At 30.8% G+C, this 19,590-nt stretch overlaps 1 protein-coding gene across 1 annotated transcript in view; it reads right to left on the bottom strand.

Annotated features, from left to right (window-relative positions):
* Positions 1 to 19,590, bottom strand: part of LOC106688698 (neurexin 1) — a gene marked incomplete at its 3' end in the record, with an annotated part of 225,056 nt that overhangs the window by 5,538 nt on the left and 199,928 nt on the right. The window contains exons 4-5 of the mRNA XM_014433276.3: positions 17,663 to 17,689; positions 11,763 to 11,921 (exon numbers count right to left, since the gene is read on the bottom strand). Of these exons, the coding sequence (XP_014288762.3) occupies positions 11,763 to 11,921; positions 17,663 to 17,689 (186 nt within the window). The remainder of the gene's footprint in view (positions 1 to 11,762; positions 11,922 to 17,662; positions 17,690 to 19,590) is intronic.

Below are 19,590 nucleotides of genomic sequence, written 5' to 3'. Positions count from 1 at the left end.
ATCCTTTATTGGTTTCTTGAACATGAATTCAGTCAAGTTTAAAAACAATGTAAATATTCTCAAATTAACATAATCTGATTATAATAAAAATAACTAACTTCATTTTATGTTTCTTCTTTGTTTTTTGCGTTCTACTAACGTACAAATGTTATAAGATAATACCTCGTTGGCTTAAAAAAATGAAATAATAATTAATAATTATTAGCAAAAATTATATAAAACTTTATAGTTAAGATTGCACCCCACGCCACAGCTTCCTAGGAATAAGAACAGATTTTAAGATGTCAATTCTCTTCTTAATTTTTATAAAAACTATTAGAGACTACTAATGGAATACGAGTTAAGAGATTGTTATTTAACCAAGGGACTGTAATAAGGGTAAAATGTTTTAATCGATTTTAGAAAATTTGGAAGTTATGAACTTGAATATAAAAAGTATTTAATGTCAAATGTGAAAATGTATATATAGGGTTTCGTAGGTGAGATATATGGGACACTGACAAAAGTTTCTATTATGTATATAAAGATACGTTTGATATTCATTTGCATTGATGTCAATTGGAATTAAAATACGTTGCTATGTATTGACAATTACGGGTTAAATGCTCTCTCTTAGCAAGGGGGTCTGTAGTATGTAGTTCACGTTTTAAATATATAGGAAATATATTTCTAGGAATCGTTGGTAAGTTCCCATTATGAACCGATAGCGATACTTAATAGAAATAAAAATACACAAATACATAATAAATGCTGTTTCTGGTACCCCCGTCGGGCGTAGTAACGCTGTTCGCTAGAAACATAGCACCATATATCCAGGTAAGTATTTGAAACTAAATATTAGTAACAGACGAGAATGGTATAATAAATGAATGATCTAAAGTGCCTATTAGGATTGAATATACTAATATCACAAATTTTTTTGAATTAATCAAATTCTAAAAATTGCCTGATGAAGATCATAATAGTAAAGTTACGAAAAATCTACTTTCGAGATAAGTCATTCCAGTACTCCTCTTTTTCGTGTACAATTGTAATAAGTTTATAACAACATATTGCAGGTAAAATTCGACATGTTCGACAAGAAAGGTCAACAAAATTTAAGTTTTTCTAAGGGAGGAAGTGGCGCTTGTCAGCTTTAGGAAAATATCTAATGAACGGGCTGAAAATTAGAAGAAGAAAAATAAAAGTGAAGTTGTAATATGATATTGTTTATAAAATATATAGATAATTGACTGTAAGTGAATGAGAATGAGATGATTGGGGTTGCGATGCTATTTATTAATGGCCAACGTTACGACCTTCGCTTCAGATTGTCATCAGGGCGTAGCTGGTGGAGGTGAACTCAAGCAAGATAAAATTGAATAGATATTATACATATAAATGATTGACTGCATTATTTAAAATTATCAAGAAGGTAGTCTGGGTGCGGTTAGAATTAGAATTAGAACTATTTATCTACCGACGTTTTGCTCCACATTGTAGAGCTTCATCAGAGCTGTTCCAGTTAAGATATATCTAAACAGTCAAGTTGACGTCGGCAAATGAATAATTTTTGGACATAAGATTGAATATATACTTTACCGAACCGATTTGTTGTTGTTTATTGTTGCATAAAGGCCTATGGCATGATAAAAGTAAAAAATATATAAATAAATAAAAATAATGAAAAAAATAAATTAAAAATATAAAAGATAAATAAATAAAAAAAAATCAAAGAGGAGTTATAATTTATAAAGAAGTTGATGTGCTTTTAAAAATTCAAATACTAATGTAATTTAGCTTCCTCATCTGTGAGAGCTTCTGATAAATTTGGGGTCAGTCCTATCCTGTTTATTATTGGCAAATAGTGAGGACATTCTTCAAAAATATGTCTAATCGTAAGAATGGACTAACAATATTTGCACGTTGGAGGTGACAGTTTTCTGATCAGGTGAGAGTGCGTGAGGAGAGTATGACCTATCCTCAAGCGAGTTAGAGCAACTTCCTCCCTACGGCTGTTGCGGTAGGATGTTGACCATGGTTTTACTGATCGTTTTATTTCTTTTAATTTACTAGGAGAGCTTTCATCCTACTTGGCCTGCCTTTTTTCTAATATTTGTAATTTAAGGGGTGCACTGAGTTCTGAAGGGGTAAGAACGGCGGTGCCTCGGCCAGGGAGCGTGAGTACCTCTCTGGCCGAACCGCTTTATTCCCCATTATTTGTTTTGTTACTGTACAGTTCTATCAATTACAACATTTCTGATGAAAACGTGCTGTGTGGATCGAAATATCAGCCATTTATGAATAGTAGAAACTATTTCTTTTTTTTTTTAAATATTTATTTATTGCTATTGATATAAGTGTATTATATTACATTATAATACATTTAGTAAATCTGATCTCAGTTAAATTGGAGTGTTACAGGCGTGTAGAGAAACTGCATTGGTGGCACTCTAATGACGTTTTACATTAGCAGGTCTCGTGGAGAAACTATTTCTAGTATGTAAAGTTGTAAAAGTTTGAAACTCAGAATTCTGTTAATGAACGATTATTCAAAACAATAAAAAAAAACGGCTATTCACTATTATTATTAGTTGAATTTTGTTTGATTACAAAATTACACATTCCTATTTTCAATTGAATATTCACTTTATCTTTAAGCATAGTTTACTGATTCAGTAGGGAACTCCTTTGACGACAGTTCTCCACTTTCCTCAAATTCAATAGAAGGATATGAACTAACTCATAAAGAAGTTGAATCAAGTAAATTGAGTAATTTATCAGGGGTGGGGAGAGAGGGCTTTATCTCAATTCCGGAGTTAAGTTGAAAATAGGTAGGGCCTGTTTTGTAGACATCCAGTTCTAGCAGAATTCCATCTAACTTTCTAGATGGGCTTTGGCCCGCAAACAATTTAGCTTCCCATTTGGGAGCCATGGGCCACTGTATCTCATGCATTCTTTAAGAATAACTTTAATGGCGATTTGCAGGATTAATCCTAAAAACTTTTTATGGTTTTGAGCCGTGTTTCTTTCTCTTGCTTTCGAGTTTAGTCGTAAGCGGATCGACGAATAAACAAGAGATAATCCATCGTTTTTTCTGTTTCTTTCTCATAATACATTTAAGATTAATGCCTTATTATAAAATTGGCTGTACTTTACAATTTTTATTATTTATTTTATAATAATAATATCTGCCACAATCATGTGCAATGTAATTTAGAGTTCCAAGTGTTCAGTGATTTTATAGATAGAGGACAAAATAATTTAAAATATAAAGATTATAATAATGACATTACTAAAGTCAATGCCGATACTTGAGACTACTGGGTAATGATGAGGACCTTTTCCATCGCTATAGTCCAGAAAACCTTGTAGAAAATTCTGACGTTTATTGAGATAAACAAATAATCACTGGTCATGAGGTATTGCATACCGGGCGTTTCGCTTATTGATAAAAAAATAAATAAAATGGCCAACATAATTATTAAATTAATCAAAAGTGATAACAATCTATTAACTAGTGGGGAAAATGGAAATAACCAGGAGTTTACCTTTCAATTAAAAATTTTATAGGCCCTAGAAAAATTAATTGTGACTTTGATAATTTTATCCTCAAACGTATTGATCTCATAAAGTTAGAAAAACTTGACCTTGATCTTAGGACTTTAAATTGTCACTAATGATAGTTTTGTAGAATTTGTAGAACAGTTAGAGAATCGTAAAGGAATTTTTAAATAAGTATACTTGACAACTCTCCTTTGATTTATCAGATATAAAATATAAATAAAAATAATTGAAAGGATTTTGAAGTTAATAATAAAGCTATAGGTTAGGTATTATAGTACCAACAATTTTAAGATTTTCTGTTTTATTATTGAGATACGTTATTTAATCAGTATTATTTTAATATTTTATTATTTTTTTACAGTTATAATATTTTTGATCATCTTTACTTTAGTTTTCCTCGGATTTGAAGAATATGCAGACATATATTCTTCTAGCAACGGATATTAAATAGTCAAGGCTATATTAACTATATTAGCATATTAACTATATTTGTTCTGTTGTGACCGCACCCCTGACCACTTTCTTCATAAATATTGAAAAATTATTTGTATACTATAGGTGTTTTTATATTTTTTTTTTATTCTAGGAATTGTATTTAAATTGAGCCTGAAACCTCATAAAATTATTTAATGAAGGATTAAATTATTTAATAAAGTTTTAAGGGGTTTTAATCAATTAATCTCAAGAATAACTGTGTAGAAGTATTTGATTTATTTATGAATTTAGTGAGAATGATTTCTGATGTTGCCCAGGCCTGTTTAGGTATGTACGGGACTTTATTCGTTTTTGTAAAACTTACCCATTATCTTCATTTTCCAGCCGATGATGGTTTATTTTATGTTAATAATCCTAAAAAAAGTAATATTTCAAAATAAATGGAAGGCTGTTCAGTGGAAAAGGGTATAAAGGAAAACTGGATACGGCGAGTTTCGTGTTTATCATATCTGAGCCAACTTCGCGTTTGCCTATTTAATATCATTCCTGGTAAAGGAGTCACGTAACGGCCGCACTGCTGCGGAAAACTTGTTCGTTATGGCTAAGATATCGGTTCCAATCCATCTTTTTGAAATAGTAATGATGGCCCTCCTTGGAAAACTGTCTTCAGGAAATCAGCCAAAATATTTTAAAAGTTATAAAAAAAAAAAATAGATTGACAGTGGAACAATGTAGCATTCCAAGAACAAAGTCCCATTTCTATCACTTGATTATAGGGATAATCTTATAGGCTACCAAAATATAATAGGGCAATCCTTTTAAAAAAAATGACAATTACCCAGATTGTATCAGAGGAGCGCGTTGATAAACTTTATAAAACGTTGTAATGTACTCCTCCGTGGTAAACAAGAAATTTATATAACGTTTTTTTAATTATTTTTTTGTTTATAACCTCTCTCCTGGTCATTTCCGACATACAGGAGGAGGGAGGAGGGTTCTATACAGGATACCATCCTATCATAACCATGGTGATGGGTCAGGTTTTCATGTCGTAAGACCACCTCAGAAATAAAATTCGACCTACCCTGGCCGGATTCAAACTGGTGCCGCTGCAGTTCCGAGCTTGTTAAGACCTACACCTCTACTCTTACGGCTACAAGATGTTCAAATCATTAATAACCAAGATTATGGCTTTCCTGGATTCCGCATTGGCACGTTTAAACTCCACCTGACCTAATACTACCTTATTTTACGGTAATCTTGTTCCTAACCGAAGTCCTAATTTTTTTCGACGGTTATCTTTTGGAACTTGTGGATTTATAAAACTATGTTTCATAATATATATATTAAAATAAATAGATTAAATGATAACATCTCAAATTGACAGCAATAAAAACGTAACTCTAACAAGAGGGTATGGGACTCAGACTAGTGGTATTTTTCTTCCAGGAATCTAATGACTCATATCTTATTTATATATTTACTTAGAACACTTTATTTATTCAGTTACTTTTTCTTACTCTTTTTTTCGTAAGACTATATGATGCTATGTAGAAAAACTTGATGAGAATTGATGGAAAATATTTTTTTCTCGTTATCTATAAGAACATAACGTATGCATGTTTTCTCAGTTCGTAATATCTAATTATGATTTATCATAATAGACGTTAGCGTGTCGAGGAAACACATAGGAGTGAGGTGTAGCATTACTAGAAGGTGGGTGCAGTCAGCAAGAGGGAAAGTACTGACTGAAAAGATTCGAAAATGCTCAGTAAATATTATAACGGTAAAGGTTGCTATCGAACTAACACCGATATGAAATAGACATCCTATCATGATACCTGCTTTAATCCTGATAATCCCTATCTGTGGAGATATCATAACTAATTAATCGATAGCTATTGCTGGAAAAATATGGACTGTATATTAAGTGGATAAAATTTATTAAGCTTTATAAATAAAATGAAGCTTCTGATCCTTGATTGTAAATAATAATCATAAGGGCTTAGGGAATGCGAAGGTTCGATACCGATACCACCTATCGTCTACATACATCTATCCAGCGAAGCCCCTGCAAACCCAAATCTACCAAATCATTCTTAACGCAATATTGTCATCTACGTCTCAGTCTATTCCTCGGACGTTTACCTGTCGATTCAGAGTTTATTAGCATTTTAGGGATCCTTTCGCTACCTGAGTTTCACAACCTGACACTCCTACTTTATTTGCCACAACACTGTAACCTTAATTGTATATAACGGGTGCTGTTCCCTCAATTTAACGTATCCTTCTAAATTCTCCCGTTAGCATAGTTTTGTAATTTCCAACATTTAAAATTTTGGACAGAATGCGCGTCCTTAGCAATTTTGAAATTAAAAAATAACAAGCATTTCATGCCTTTAACCTCGTTTTTCCCTAATCAATCTCGTTTTTTCTAGTTACCGAAGAAGCTAAATACTTAAACTCATCTTTTTGCTCAAACGTATTTCTTCGTATATCTATATCACCTACATAAAATTCTCAATTATAAAATAAATTAAAAAAATAATAATGGATTATGCCAAACAATATTGTTTAGTAGTAGTTGGAAAAATAGAAAAAAAAAGTATTGGCAAGGTGAAATTGTGTTGATAAAGAATACAAATTTGATTTGAAAGAGGTTGCCAGAACAAATATAAGTGATGTTTGAAATTGAGATAGTACTTGTTTTTATACTTGTCCTTCATCTTCTTTTCGCTACGTATACTTGGCGTTGGTGGCAATTTACTCACTAACGATACATTTTGTTTTAAATGAAGGCAAACATATGCCATCATTGTTGACACCGCCTTCAGCGGACCCGGCAACCATTCTTAAAATGCCTTTCCGGCAAAACAAGAGAATGAAATAGCAGGTATATGACGATTTGAGTTTCTTCCCTAAACAGCCTATAAGCACCTACGCAACACAAATAGTTTTCAGCTTATGTTATAATATCAAACTAGTACTCTAATAAAAAAAAATTGGAGTAAATTAGAGTAGGGTTATAGGACACACAATTCCATAGCTATAGTTGATAGTGAAGAGAATGCCATGATGGAGTCCGCTCCATAGTATGTCATTTAGCCGAGCCCTCCTAATGGGAGGACATCCCAACAGTAAATGGGCTTTATCCCTCCTTGTTCGGGATAATGGACTGCTCTAATGTTTATTGGACATCGGAGCTCTGATGAGCTGCGCCTACCTTCTGTTTGTGGCATCTGTTTGTTTTGGATATTAGCTGCCATCCACTGTACGGGTTCAATAAGCACATTGCACTACCGTCAACTAGCTAAGAACTTGTATTTATTACTAATCAAATTTATAAAATAATCTTTATCAGTAATTTTTCATTGATTCCTTGCTTTAGAACTTATTGGTTTATTGTCGTTCACATGTAGACTGGGACTTACAAAGTCCGATAGAGTTGCTCCCAGCAAGCTGACGGTCGTCCCTTCATGAGTACTTGGCACCTATAAGTATTGCGTACCTACAAATGATTGAAATATTGCTAGCCAAATGGTTACTATGCTTGTCTTATACGTTCATGACTAATGTACTAGCCAACTTGGCTATCCCTCCTCCATTAGATATCTTATAATAAATTGCTTAGAGAAAAAGGTGTTGGCATAATGAGGTAAATTTTAACGGAGTGTCGGTCAGGAATGAACGTATCAAAAGGTGAAGGCAGATGTATGAATTAAGTTGAAATGTGGTGTCCATACTTAACCAAAAGTGTATAAATGAGCTCACTATGATTTGGCCTGACAACAACGTCCTCACATATTCCAGATCAATTTTTTTTTTTTAAGCAGACTTTAAAAGTTTTGAAAGGTCGAACAGTCAAACAATATGAAAATGGCATAATACTTTTCACTAATAAAATTAATATGAAATACAATATTAATCGCAAAAAAAAAATAAATAGTTCCTCTTTTATTATTATAAAAATTAATACTCAAACAACAAAATTAGGAATAAAATATAACATTTTACAGTTATGTTGTAAAAAAATTAAGGAAAATATTTATCTTTCTGATATTTTTCATTACAATTAAATATTTTTGACATTAGTTGAGTTATTTTATTTATTTTCTTCCTATACAATACTATTTTTAACTGGCAATCCGATTTTTTAATTTTAATTTATCTTAACGATGAAAAATTCACTTTTATTTTTCGATTTCACATATAAACGTTCTATGGCCTATTACTTTAATTTATTAAAAATAATCTTTAATCTTTTTATACAATAGTAGCAAGGCCCAATGCAAAATTGTACAATTTACTTTATTTCTTTACCGATTCCTTTCTTTTTTTAAATTTTTATTCTTATATTAAATCATAAATCCGATCTTTAGAAGTACTTCAACATAAACATTTGCGTTGATATGATGAACTCTTTTTATGCGAATCTGCTAGATAACTCTGGTCCGTCACATTTGATATTTATATCTATATTGAAATATATATATTATCTTCAGTTAATTAAGTTTAGTCTAGAAATAATATGCTTTGAAGCTTATTACTCCTTCACTCAAGGAGAAATTAATTAAAATCCTTAATTAGTGTATAAAGTCATGCTCAGTATAACATAAAAACCACTTAGGCAAATTCCCAACATGATTTCGGGGCTCCTCGCAAATCTCAGACAAGATGAGGACTTTGAGGATACGACGAAGCACGCAGGAATTAAGCCTTAACTGCGAAAAGGGATTAACAATGTTAGTGACTTCGTATAGAAGAGATTAGGTTTGCCTTGGAGGCTCAAGAGCAGTGTACTGCGTAAACCAGCTTCAAGTTTATATATTCTGAGGCAAAATTTTATAGCTCAGTTTAAACTTTTTTTTTTGTTTACTGGTTAAAATAAAAAATTGGAACCACTCTAATAACATGATAATCGCAATAGTTTTCCTTCACATTTATTTTAAATTTAAATTCTTCATTATAAGGAATTGCTTCATTGAAAGGAAAAATTGCTACAGAAGACAACGATAAAAAAAAAAAAAAAAAAGAAAAGTAGTTAGATGTTTGGGGTTTATGTAGAAAACCAAAAGAAATTAATACTATTGTGATAATATAAATTATTATTAAAATTTCAGAATAATTGCTGTGTATTCATATTCCATAATTTTGGACTTTGGAATAGAATAAAAAAAATTGAAAATTTGTTTAATTTATATTTATTTATGATGAAACTGATTAAGATGAAACAGCGACCCACCTGCGACTATATCATAAATTCTACTTCTAAATATTTTTACTAAAAAAAAATTGATAAATAAATTTTAACTAATATACATATTGATTTATTTATGAATTCTCGAAGCGAGGAAATAGACGAATAGACGTGAATGAAATACAGAGAGGCAGTGTTGTTGAGGTGTGGGAAAGGGCATAAGGGTAAGGACATTTTTTTTTATATTGCGGAAAAGTGCAAAATCAGGAAGATAAAGAACCTTATAAGATATAGTTTATTTGTTTTTTACTCAAATAAGGTTAAATTTTTTAAAACAAATTTTCCTGAAAACTTGGTCGTGGTAAGCATTTTTTTTTGTTAATATTACGGAAAAGTGAAAAACAGGAAGATTAAAAAAGAAGGAAAAATAAAATCGACTCCAGTTATGAATGAGCTTTAATGTTTGTATAGATTGACATTTTTACAATATTTTTTAACTTATCACTATCCGAACGTATTAGTTCGAAACTGTTAATGTATCAGGACAAAAAAAAGTTCTTTGAATATTTTTCTTGAATTTATCTAAGTCTTCAAGGATTATAAAAATATGGGGGGGAGGAAGTCAACTTAAGAAGAGGAGATAAAGCTTACAGTTAAAGCATAAAAGTTATAAGATACAGATTTTTTTTTTTACTCATATAAGGTTAAATTTTTTAAAACAAATTTTCTTTGAAACTCGGTCGTGTTAAGAATTTTTAAAAAAAATTTTAAATCCTGTAAAATTAATATATTTTTGACAGATAATTTCAGACAAATTACGTTGAACCTGTTCGTTTTATTACTTGTTTAGCCGAATGGTCTTTCTTACATTGTATAGGAGTAAATGTAGAATTTAAACTGAAATAGTTGGAAGGTATAAAGTTTGGGGTAAACGAAAGTAATAAAAAAGTATTAGGGTACTATGATCTTTGTATTGTAGTAGTACAAAGATTGTATTAAGTATTGTTTATGAATTCGGTACCTTAAATAAACGATACATTTTTTAAATCATACTCTTGATATGTAGACTTTCGACTGCCTGTGATGTGGTTATGAGATGATATTTATGAGATAATAAATACAAAATAATACAAAAATTTAATACAAATATGAGATAATAATAAAATTATATCTCAGGAACCATTAGACGTACAGTTCTCTATAAGCACTGAAATTAAATATAGTATAATATGCTATAAAGTAATTTCAAATATTTTTATTCGTAGGAGTAGCAGTTTTCGACTTATTTGCCAAAATGAAATGATTTCATATGAAAATTTATATTCATTTGCAAAAATCATGGAAACTACTACTCCAACGAAGATAAAATTTACCAGCTACTCTATAGTGCATTCAACTGGCATTAATTTTAGTGATGGTAGACATCTGTACATCTAAGGGTTATTGAGATAATATTTTTCATTAACCGAAAATTTGGTTTGAACAACTAGAAATCGATATTTTGTGAATTTATTTTGGCAATTATCATGAAAATTACTAGTCCTACAACTGACTTTATTAAACGTAAAAACAGCTTTAATTTGAAGGGACATCTATACATAGTTCCTGAGATATATTTTTCCCAAAATTAATGCACTACTACTGATTTTTCGTCATTTTGTTATGAATTTTTGTTTTGTTTTTAAAGACCTTTATCACGGTAACTATGGATTGAAAACAGCTCTGTTAGTACTCATATTTATGAAAATTTACTTACTCCTTCCATTTTAAATTAAATAAATACTCCTTTACTAGAAACCTAAGTTTTCTAGTGTTGTACGTTTTAAAAATATGGAGCTCCAAATAAAAAATAAAAAAAAATTTATAACCATTTTTTGGTCTCTGTTTTGGTGATTATAGATAATTTTCATTAAAGTAATAAAAAAAAAATTGAAGTGAAATAACTGACTTTTTTCTTCTAAGGCTCTCGTACTAGAAGTATCGATATTAATTTCGATTCGAAGCTTTAATTATAGTATCGGTACCCGATAGTATCAGGTGATTGATACTCCGGGCGTATCGGATGGAATGTCCAATAATTATTGAGAAAAAAAAACCAGTCAACCTTAACCATAGGTGTAGATACCAATACTGTTGTTGCGACTTGAACCATCCGACGGTAAAAAAAAATAAAATAAAATAAAGTCAGTGTCGCATTGAATGAGAGTATCCCAAGTATTAAAGAAAAGTACCGGCATCAAAGAGCATCGGGACTGTTGAAACCTTGGGTTTTGTAACTCTATTCTCAACTCTGATCACAACCATATCTTTTTTAAATTTGTTTTTCATGAACTAATATTTTGATTTGTATATTCCAAAGTTTATTATTCATTTACTTTCTCATGCTATTTGTTTGTGGACTTTAGAAAATAAAACTGAGGTAAGACTTTAATTAGAAATAAAATCGCTGTGTAATTTCCAAATAATTTGTATTGAAGTACAGTGAGTACAATAATTCGACCGATTGTATTCAGATTTATTATGTTTCATTTGAGTATATCATTTTATAAAATAGTAAATTTTGTAAATTTTTTGCATAACTTACCTTCCGTAAACACCCTACGAAATTGTTGTGCACTTTTGAGCCGGACAGCTTAAGTACGTTTTCAGCACCTCCAACGTAAGCTCTTGAGGACGATAGCATTGTGAAGGTACCAGCCGTGTTGGAGTGTTCAGCGTACACGCCGTCCACAACTAGTGATAACTGCGAAACATAAAATATATATATTTATTAGAGTATATAACAATAACATCAATTAATAGCAATAAATACAAGACTGGGTAGATTTATTTTTATCTGCTATCATAATTCATTTAACATTATTAAGGCCTTAATTATTACCAAAGCCGTTACCATTACCGTGTAAATTATAACATAATTGTCGTAGCTGTACTGTCGTACTACTATATTTTGTGTAAAAGTTTAGAAGAGTACCAAAAATATCGCATCAAAAATAACTAAGATAGGCCTCGACAGTGAACTGACACACATCATAACGCTAACCATGTATATTTAAATTATAACTTCTATGCCTTTAAATATATATATATTTTAATTGTAGACAGCAGAAAATTGCCACCGTAGAACAAACAACAAGTCACAAATAGTACCAGAAATTAATAAGAATTAAACGGCGTTGAACAAAGTAGAACGAACGGAGATATCCCAAGTTGTTGCAGCACAGATTTATTTCCTTTTGTCATTGAAAACAAAACGTTTTTGGATAAAAACATTTAATTTCGTTGATAAAATTGTAGTCTTATGCAAAAAAAACCTTACAACATTACCTTATGACTACTGCACCTATGATCAAGGTTCAGAACTTTTAAGGAAGTACTATTTCAATCAACGGATTATGGATTAATTATTTAATTGAAAAAGATGGTCGGGGAGTGCGGTCGAAACGTCGGCATGTATGACCATTTTTTATGAACCCCCCCCCCCCCCGATCTTCTCCAATTATTAATCTACGGTCAACTATCTACACATCGTTTTGTAAGGAGGTGTGATTTCTTCACGATTACGCCTAACCGTCAACGTTTCACCCTAATTGCAGATACTTACTTTATAGAGGCTGAATGCGATTTATAGAAGTGAAGATGATGAAGGTCTCATATTCCCAGAATCCTCCTAAAGCTGAGGCTGATGCTACAAAATACATACCGGTGTCCAACAAGATTGTTTTTGTTTTGGCTTCTCTGTTAACGATTTCTTTAATGACCAACATCATGATCATTTCTAACCAGGGTACCTTCCTATTTTAACCATAGTTATGTGACTTGTTTTCATTCCGTGGGTCCGCTACAGAAATAAAAGTAAACACCCGAGGCCAGATTCAACCGGTGTCACTGTAATCCAAGTTGACGCTTTGACTCCCTCGGCTACCAATGACCCGAACCTCATTGAGGACCTATATAGCCACATAGTAGGAATGCTAAGATTTATTTTTCAGGGCCGCCGCGAAATAAATATTGATGTTTTTGGTTGGAATCGAACCCACAACTAATGAACAAATTGCTCTTAGATCCTCCAGTTATAGCTATCAGGTTCTCTAAACAAACAAGATTTAATTAAATTTTATTTTATTTTTTTAAATAAAACTAATTGTTGTGAGCACAGACCTGTAAAGCCGACGAGTTTCAATAAAGATATATTCCATAGATCATATCTAGTTTTTAACTTGAGAGATGTACTACATGTGTAAAGCTCAGACCGTGAATCTGAGGTTAGATATCGATCCCTTGTGAAAATATTTATCTAACTGTGTACACAGTCCGACCTTGAGAGAATTATTTAAGGAACGTCATAGTTCCTCTCAAGCGAAGATAGACAAATAAATAATTTATTCTTTCTGTGATATATGTTACATTTTAAATCCTTTAGCATGCCAGGAGTGGTTTTTCTTTTTGAGGCTTAATCTTTTTTGAGTTTTAAATCCTAAATAATTTTACAGCATTTTTTCACAGTTATTAAAATTGAGTTAATTTGATTATATAACATAAAATATGAACAAGATAGATCCACAAAAAGAGCCGGAAATATAGTAATTACTGTTGGATTTATTAATATGTATAAAAAAAAAATGAAGGATCAGGGGTGCATTATATAGTACATAGTAGCAGTATAGAGTACATAGTAGAGTAGTATTCTCACTAGACCAACGGTTGTGTAAGGAGGTGATTTGGTCAAATTCCATTCATTCATCACGTTCTACTGCCAAATTTTTCCCCAATTAAGATTACCCACTTTATGAGGCTGGGCGAACCCCAAAGTGCTTTTAAACCCACAGGGTTGGCTTATGAGTAACAGAATAAATATTTATCTGTCATAGCCGGATTCGAACCCAAGTTTTGGAAGTTACTACCTCCTTCCTGCTCCTATATATGTGAGATGATTGTAATAGGCAATTTGCATCGTTGAAAATAATTCAATTCTTTTTTTCTTTTTTTTAAATATCCATTATTTGTATATACCTGAGTAACCACAGAAAGGAAATGTAGTTTCTGTGTGTGAATAGGATCCACTGTATATGTGGAAACAATTTTTTTTAATAATTGTTTTTATAAGTAAACTGTGATCTAAATATTTACCACCTTATCTCTCTTTCGATGCCTAACGTAATTTTCCGACTAAGAAATGTTTTATACTCTATTTTAGGGACAGCATAAGCCTACTTTGAAATTTTCAATTGCTTAGCTAATCACATTCAGTTAACTTTTATTACGTTTTATTGAGTTTCAATGATTTTACTATTTTTAAAAGAGTGAGGGAGAAATAATCACGGGTAGGCACAAGTAACGCATTATAAAGTGTTATAAATATTACTGTTTAAACATACAAGTGATATACTTTTAAAAAATTGATGAGCGTTAACATAAAAGAAAAGTAATGAAATTATGAGATTAATATCAGAATCGTCTCTAATGTTATTATATGATATAATGTTTACACATAGTAAAAATATTTAAATATAAATACAAATCCTCGCATACTGCTTTTTTATCGGTTGTTGTTAATGGTTCAGTGACTTTGTAACAACTCATAAAAAACCCGTATCTAGATTTTTTCCGACCAGTAAGTAAAAAATGAATAAATTTTCCATGTATAATAAACTGTGGAGTTTAAGAACTGTTGTAAATTGTATTTTATCTGATGTACATAAACGCCATGTTGCATTGTCCTTATCAAGCTGAATGGTGGAGGGAGGGAGTATGGGGAGAGAATTGTATGCATGTGGTGGGTTCAGCTTTTTATCCGGTTCCACATATACCAGGGAATTATTACTTGAAAAAAAAATAACCATCAATATTATTTTTATATAGTATAAAACATTTCTTTGAATTTCTTTACACTGTTTATTTTATCTCTATTAAACATTGAATTTAAGATATTTCGGCTGGTTAAAACAATATTTGATGAATATAGACTTCCATGAATAAGGCACCATTTTATGCCGGATTTTATATTCAGTGGCATTTTTTGGTCAGCCATATTAAATAATAACACGCAAAACACCCAAGCACTTGCTCTTCAGGGGCGCTGACATTCGGGCAACCCAAGAAATAAGTCTTTCATTGAAAAATAAAATCCAAATGGAACCAAAGTCCACTAAGCAAATTAAAAACTACTAAAAAACCTAACAATCATGCGCCACACCAAACCGTTCCGATCGCAAGGAGGAGGTCAGAATTGAGAATAGGACATACTAATATAAATTATTTATATCTGATCAATAAGCAACCACTACCAAAATATCAATATTACAATAGTACACATACAGTAAACCACATGGTCCTAGAATGTCAGTATGTATACTGCGGATTTAAGTAGATTAGGTAGAAGTAGCACTAGGAACTGGTGTATCTGGATGATTACGAAAAAAAAAGATAAAATTCATAATGTTTTTTTAAGAAGGAATAACCTGATAAACGAGATTTAATATGTAAATCTAAACACACGCATTCAAATAATTAACTGTCTCAAATTTGAAGAGTTCAGAATCTTCAGACTGAAATAAAATGATAAAATAATAAATAAATAAAATAAAATAAAAATTGAAATATCAAAGGTATTAGGAAATTAAATAAGAAGCCTGGGTGTTGATGACGATTATAGTTTTTTTAACGCGCAAAATTAAGGATAATAAATATGTGTTTCTAATAAAAACGGTGTCTAAAAATTAGGGAGTGGCATAATCTACTTTCTTCCAATGGAAAACTTAAGCAAAAAGGAGAGGAGTTGACAAGGCCCTTAGAATATAGGTTTAATTGAGATTAATATTAATATTAACCTTATTGTCATTATGATATAAACTGAAACAGCTGGTGATAAGTTCAGACTGTGCCACCCCGCCCGGAGATCCTTGGTCAGATGCCGTTACTGGAATTTTTCTGTGCCTAGAGAATATGCCAGTGACGTCTTCTTGGCAAAACATTTTATGAATGAGCCGTATCTGGAGACGCCTATAAATAACTGATAATAAACTAAGTAATTCGATATACATACTAGATATTGAGGAAGGCACACTCCCTTACTCCGCTTTTTCCAACTGTTAATTATTTTTTAGTTACATTTCGCTATTGTTCAACATAAACTGGCATTAAAATGTTAACTAAAATTTTACTTTTCACCAACAGTGTAAGTCCCGTCTTTTCTGACAGATGGGGATTTACTTACAGAATAACTCGCTTTTCTAACTATAGTGAGGGATCAAGTTTTCATTTCGTGGGACCGCCAAAAATAAAAATCAACCTCCTAGGCCGGATTCAAACCTGCGCATTTGCAGTTTCTAGGCTGCCAAGACCCACTCTTTAACTTTCGCAGCTGCAGACAGCCCACAATCATCGTTTTTACTTCATATTTCCTGGCAGCTTACCCATCCCATTTTCCTTCTTTCTTCAAGTTCAAAACATTTACCACAGCGTAAGAATGGCGCGAATCCCGTGTCTCTGATGAGGAGCGGTATTTGTAAGTTTTAAAATATCATTAAATCATCGCGTAAATATCAGTGAACAAGACTGTCACTAAAAATCGTTAACATGGCATTTTTATTGTTACTGGTTTCAAAATGTGTTTTTAATCACTCAATATTATGATAGTTACGTAGAAAGAACTGTGTAGTAAGGAAATTAAAATTATTTCACTCAAAATGTAAAAAGAAATATCGATTATATTTCCACTCTCCACTTTTCAAATAATAAATTAAAAAGGCTCGAATCGGTGGGTACAAAGAACTGTTACATGGAAAGAAGACGTGATTATTTTTTAATTTATTCAACCATTATCTTTAAGACTGAAATAAAGTCTTTATGTAGTACAACTATTATTATACTAATCTATGATATAATATTATATTATAATAGTGTAGGAAGCGGTTGTCAGACTGAAGATATGTTTAAACCTAAATATTAACAAAATGTTAGTGATGTTTAGTTAATATATTAATGCCTACAGTCTATTGTTATTAACACAAAAACAAAAAAACAGTCGGAAACAACTTAAGAAGAGTATTAAGGTTTAGAATTATTTCTTTCCCCCAAGTCTAAAACTATTGGCTTTTAATGGTTTATCAAAGATATATTTTTATCGAATTAATTTTGTTTACTATCAGTTTAATTATAGCCATCTTCACATATAGCTCATTCATAAAATTTGTCACTGAGAAGAAACCTCACTCACATGCCTCTTCGCTAAGCAAGAGGAAATTCAAATAACGGTAGCCAACCAAGGCCAAAAAAAAAGAAGAGATTATAAGGTTAGAAAAAATCCAAGCCCTTAACGACTATAATTGATCCGGAATTGAGTTATATCAAGCGAGTTAGGGGACCTTGATTCGCTTAGGGCAGATCTGATGAGCGGGAGTTTTTGTGAGCAACATTCCTTATCTCTAATGTCATTTCTTCTCTTAGCAACTAAATTTAGGGTTAAAAAATGAGTTGACTCACCCTGCAGAAACTTGTCACGGCTGAGATCTGAAAAAAAGAAACAGAAATAATTAAAATGTATAAAAAGAGTAATTTTTTAAATAATAATTACTGGGGATAACTGGCTAGACAAGTATATAAATCAAAACCTTTTCTGGATAATATAGTTAATTATTTGTATTAGATTAATGTTTTCTTATAGCATAAATATGTGCTTTTTTTTACCATAACCTTCTTTTAATCTACAATAATTTAAATATTAAAAATACATTTAAAAATTTGTTAATTGATAGATAATATGAAATAAAAATGCTATTTTCGTAGATTTAATTTAATTAATATATCCAAAATAAATTAAAAATGTTTACTATAAACATGAATGGTTTAACTACGTGAGATAAAATATTTAATATTATAATGGTATAGATGTTTTTAGATAACAGTTGAATTAATATTTTTAATATCTATATAGGTATTTGTAAAAATTAATCAACCTAGTAAAAAAAGAGGTTATACATAAAAGTTAAGGAATACTTATATTTACATATAAAATAATAATTTAAAATATTAGGTACAAAAGTTCAGAATTATGGTAAGAGTATAAAAGAACTTTTTATATTACTGGAAATATCTAGATTTTTTTTACTTCAACAAATGCTGTTTATATGTAACCCCTTTTATTATATTTTATTAGTTGTCTATCACTAATTATGTATATAATTTCTCGAATTTTCTGATAGAAAAAAGTTGAACAAAGTAAAACGAAATTAAACATTTTTAGTGCGTAGTTCAGAAAGTACAGGTTTTTTTTTCTTTAAATTACTAATCGATTCAACTCTTTATGAAGAATATGAAAAAAATATTACAGATTCTATTAAAAGATTTTTATTTACTAAAAATCATAAATACGTAATAAGGTTTTTTGTAAAGTACGTCTATTTTTTTATTTATTTATTTTTTTTTATTGTTTTTATCTTCATCTGATACCCTTAAATACATTTTTATAATATTATGAATTTTTCAACTTGATTTATTTAAAATTCCTTTTCTTCAGGGTATGATTACTCGGTTAGTCGTCCATTACTCTTCTTAATTTCGTCCAATTCCTACGTTAATACAACTGTTGTTAAGCTGAATGTCTCCTCTTTTAACCTACATTAAATTAATAAAATTTCATATAAGGATGGTTTAAGTGATCCATTTATTTAACTATAAAACATTCAAGGAATGAAATTTTGAGCTTTTGTTTATGTATTAACATTGTTAGTATGTTTGATAATTGAAATTGCCAGCAACATTGTATACTTAAAAGCAATCATTTTGGCAAATCATTATGATAATGGATAGATAAATTCTCAAATTTAAATAAATAAAACTATTGATATCAAACTTTTTATTGTGTTTATTCAATATTATCCTCAAATATAGCTTTTCCAGATCGGCTAATATTTATATATATAATGATTGCGGTAATTTTCAGGGGTGTTAACGGGTAACGTAAGAATGGTTGACGTTTCAAGTAAAGGGTTGTAAGATAAAAAAAAAAAAATTCATTTCGGATATTTTGTTTAAAAACACCCTACTCGTCCATAGAATTCAATTTAAAGATAATCGAATTGTATTGGAAGAGATCTTAGCCATCTCTGCCTCCCACTGTCAGTGAAGAAGAGATGTACAGAGATAAAGAATCAATGCTTAGGGGGAAACAAGTTCTATGACCTGGCGACCTCTTTTGGCTCGACAAACAAGGCAATGAACTCCGAATAGTCACAGATTTTTTGTGTATTCAGATATTTGAGGTTTATTGATAAAGTGTTAAGGAATAGTAAATAAAGAAAAAAACACTTACAATACGTGTTTGTGTACATATTGTACATATACATATACAAGTGTTTGTAGCCAAATTGTTGACTATGAAAGAATTAACCAATCAGGACTAACGACAAATA

This window comes from Halyomorpha halys, unplaced genomic scaffold, assembly GCF_000696795.3.
Source record: "Halyomorpha halys isolate HHAL.00 unplaced genomic scaffold, Hhal_1.1 Scaffold1180.1, whole genome shotgun sequence".
Lineage (NCBI taxonomy): Eukaryota > Metazoa > Arthropoda > Insecta > Hemiptera > Pentatomidae > Halyomorpha > Halyomorpha halys.
This window is presented reverse-complemented; position numbering and strand designations above follow the sequence as displayed.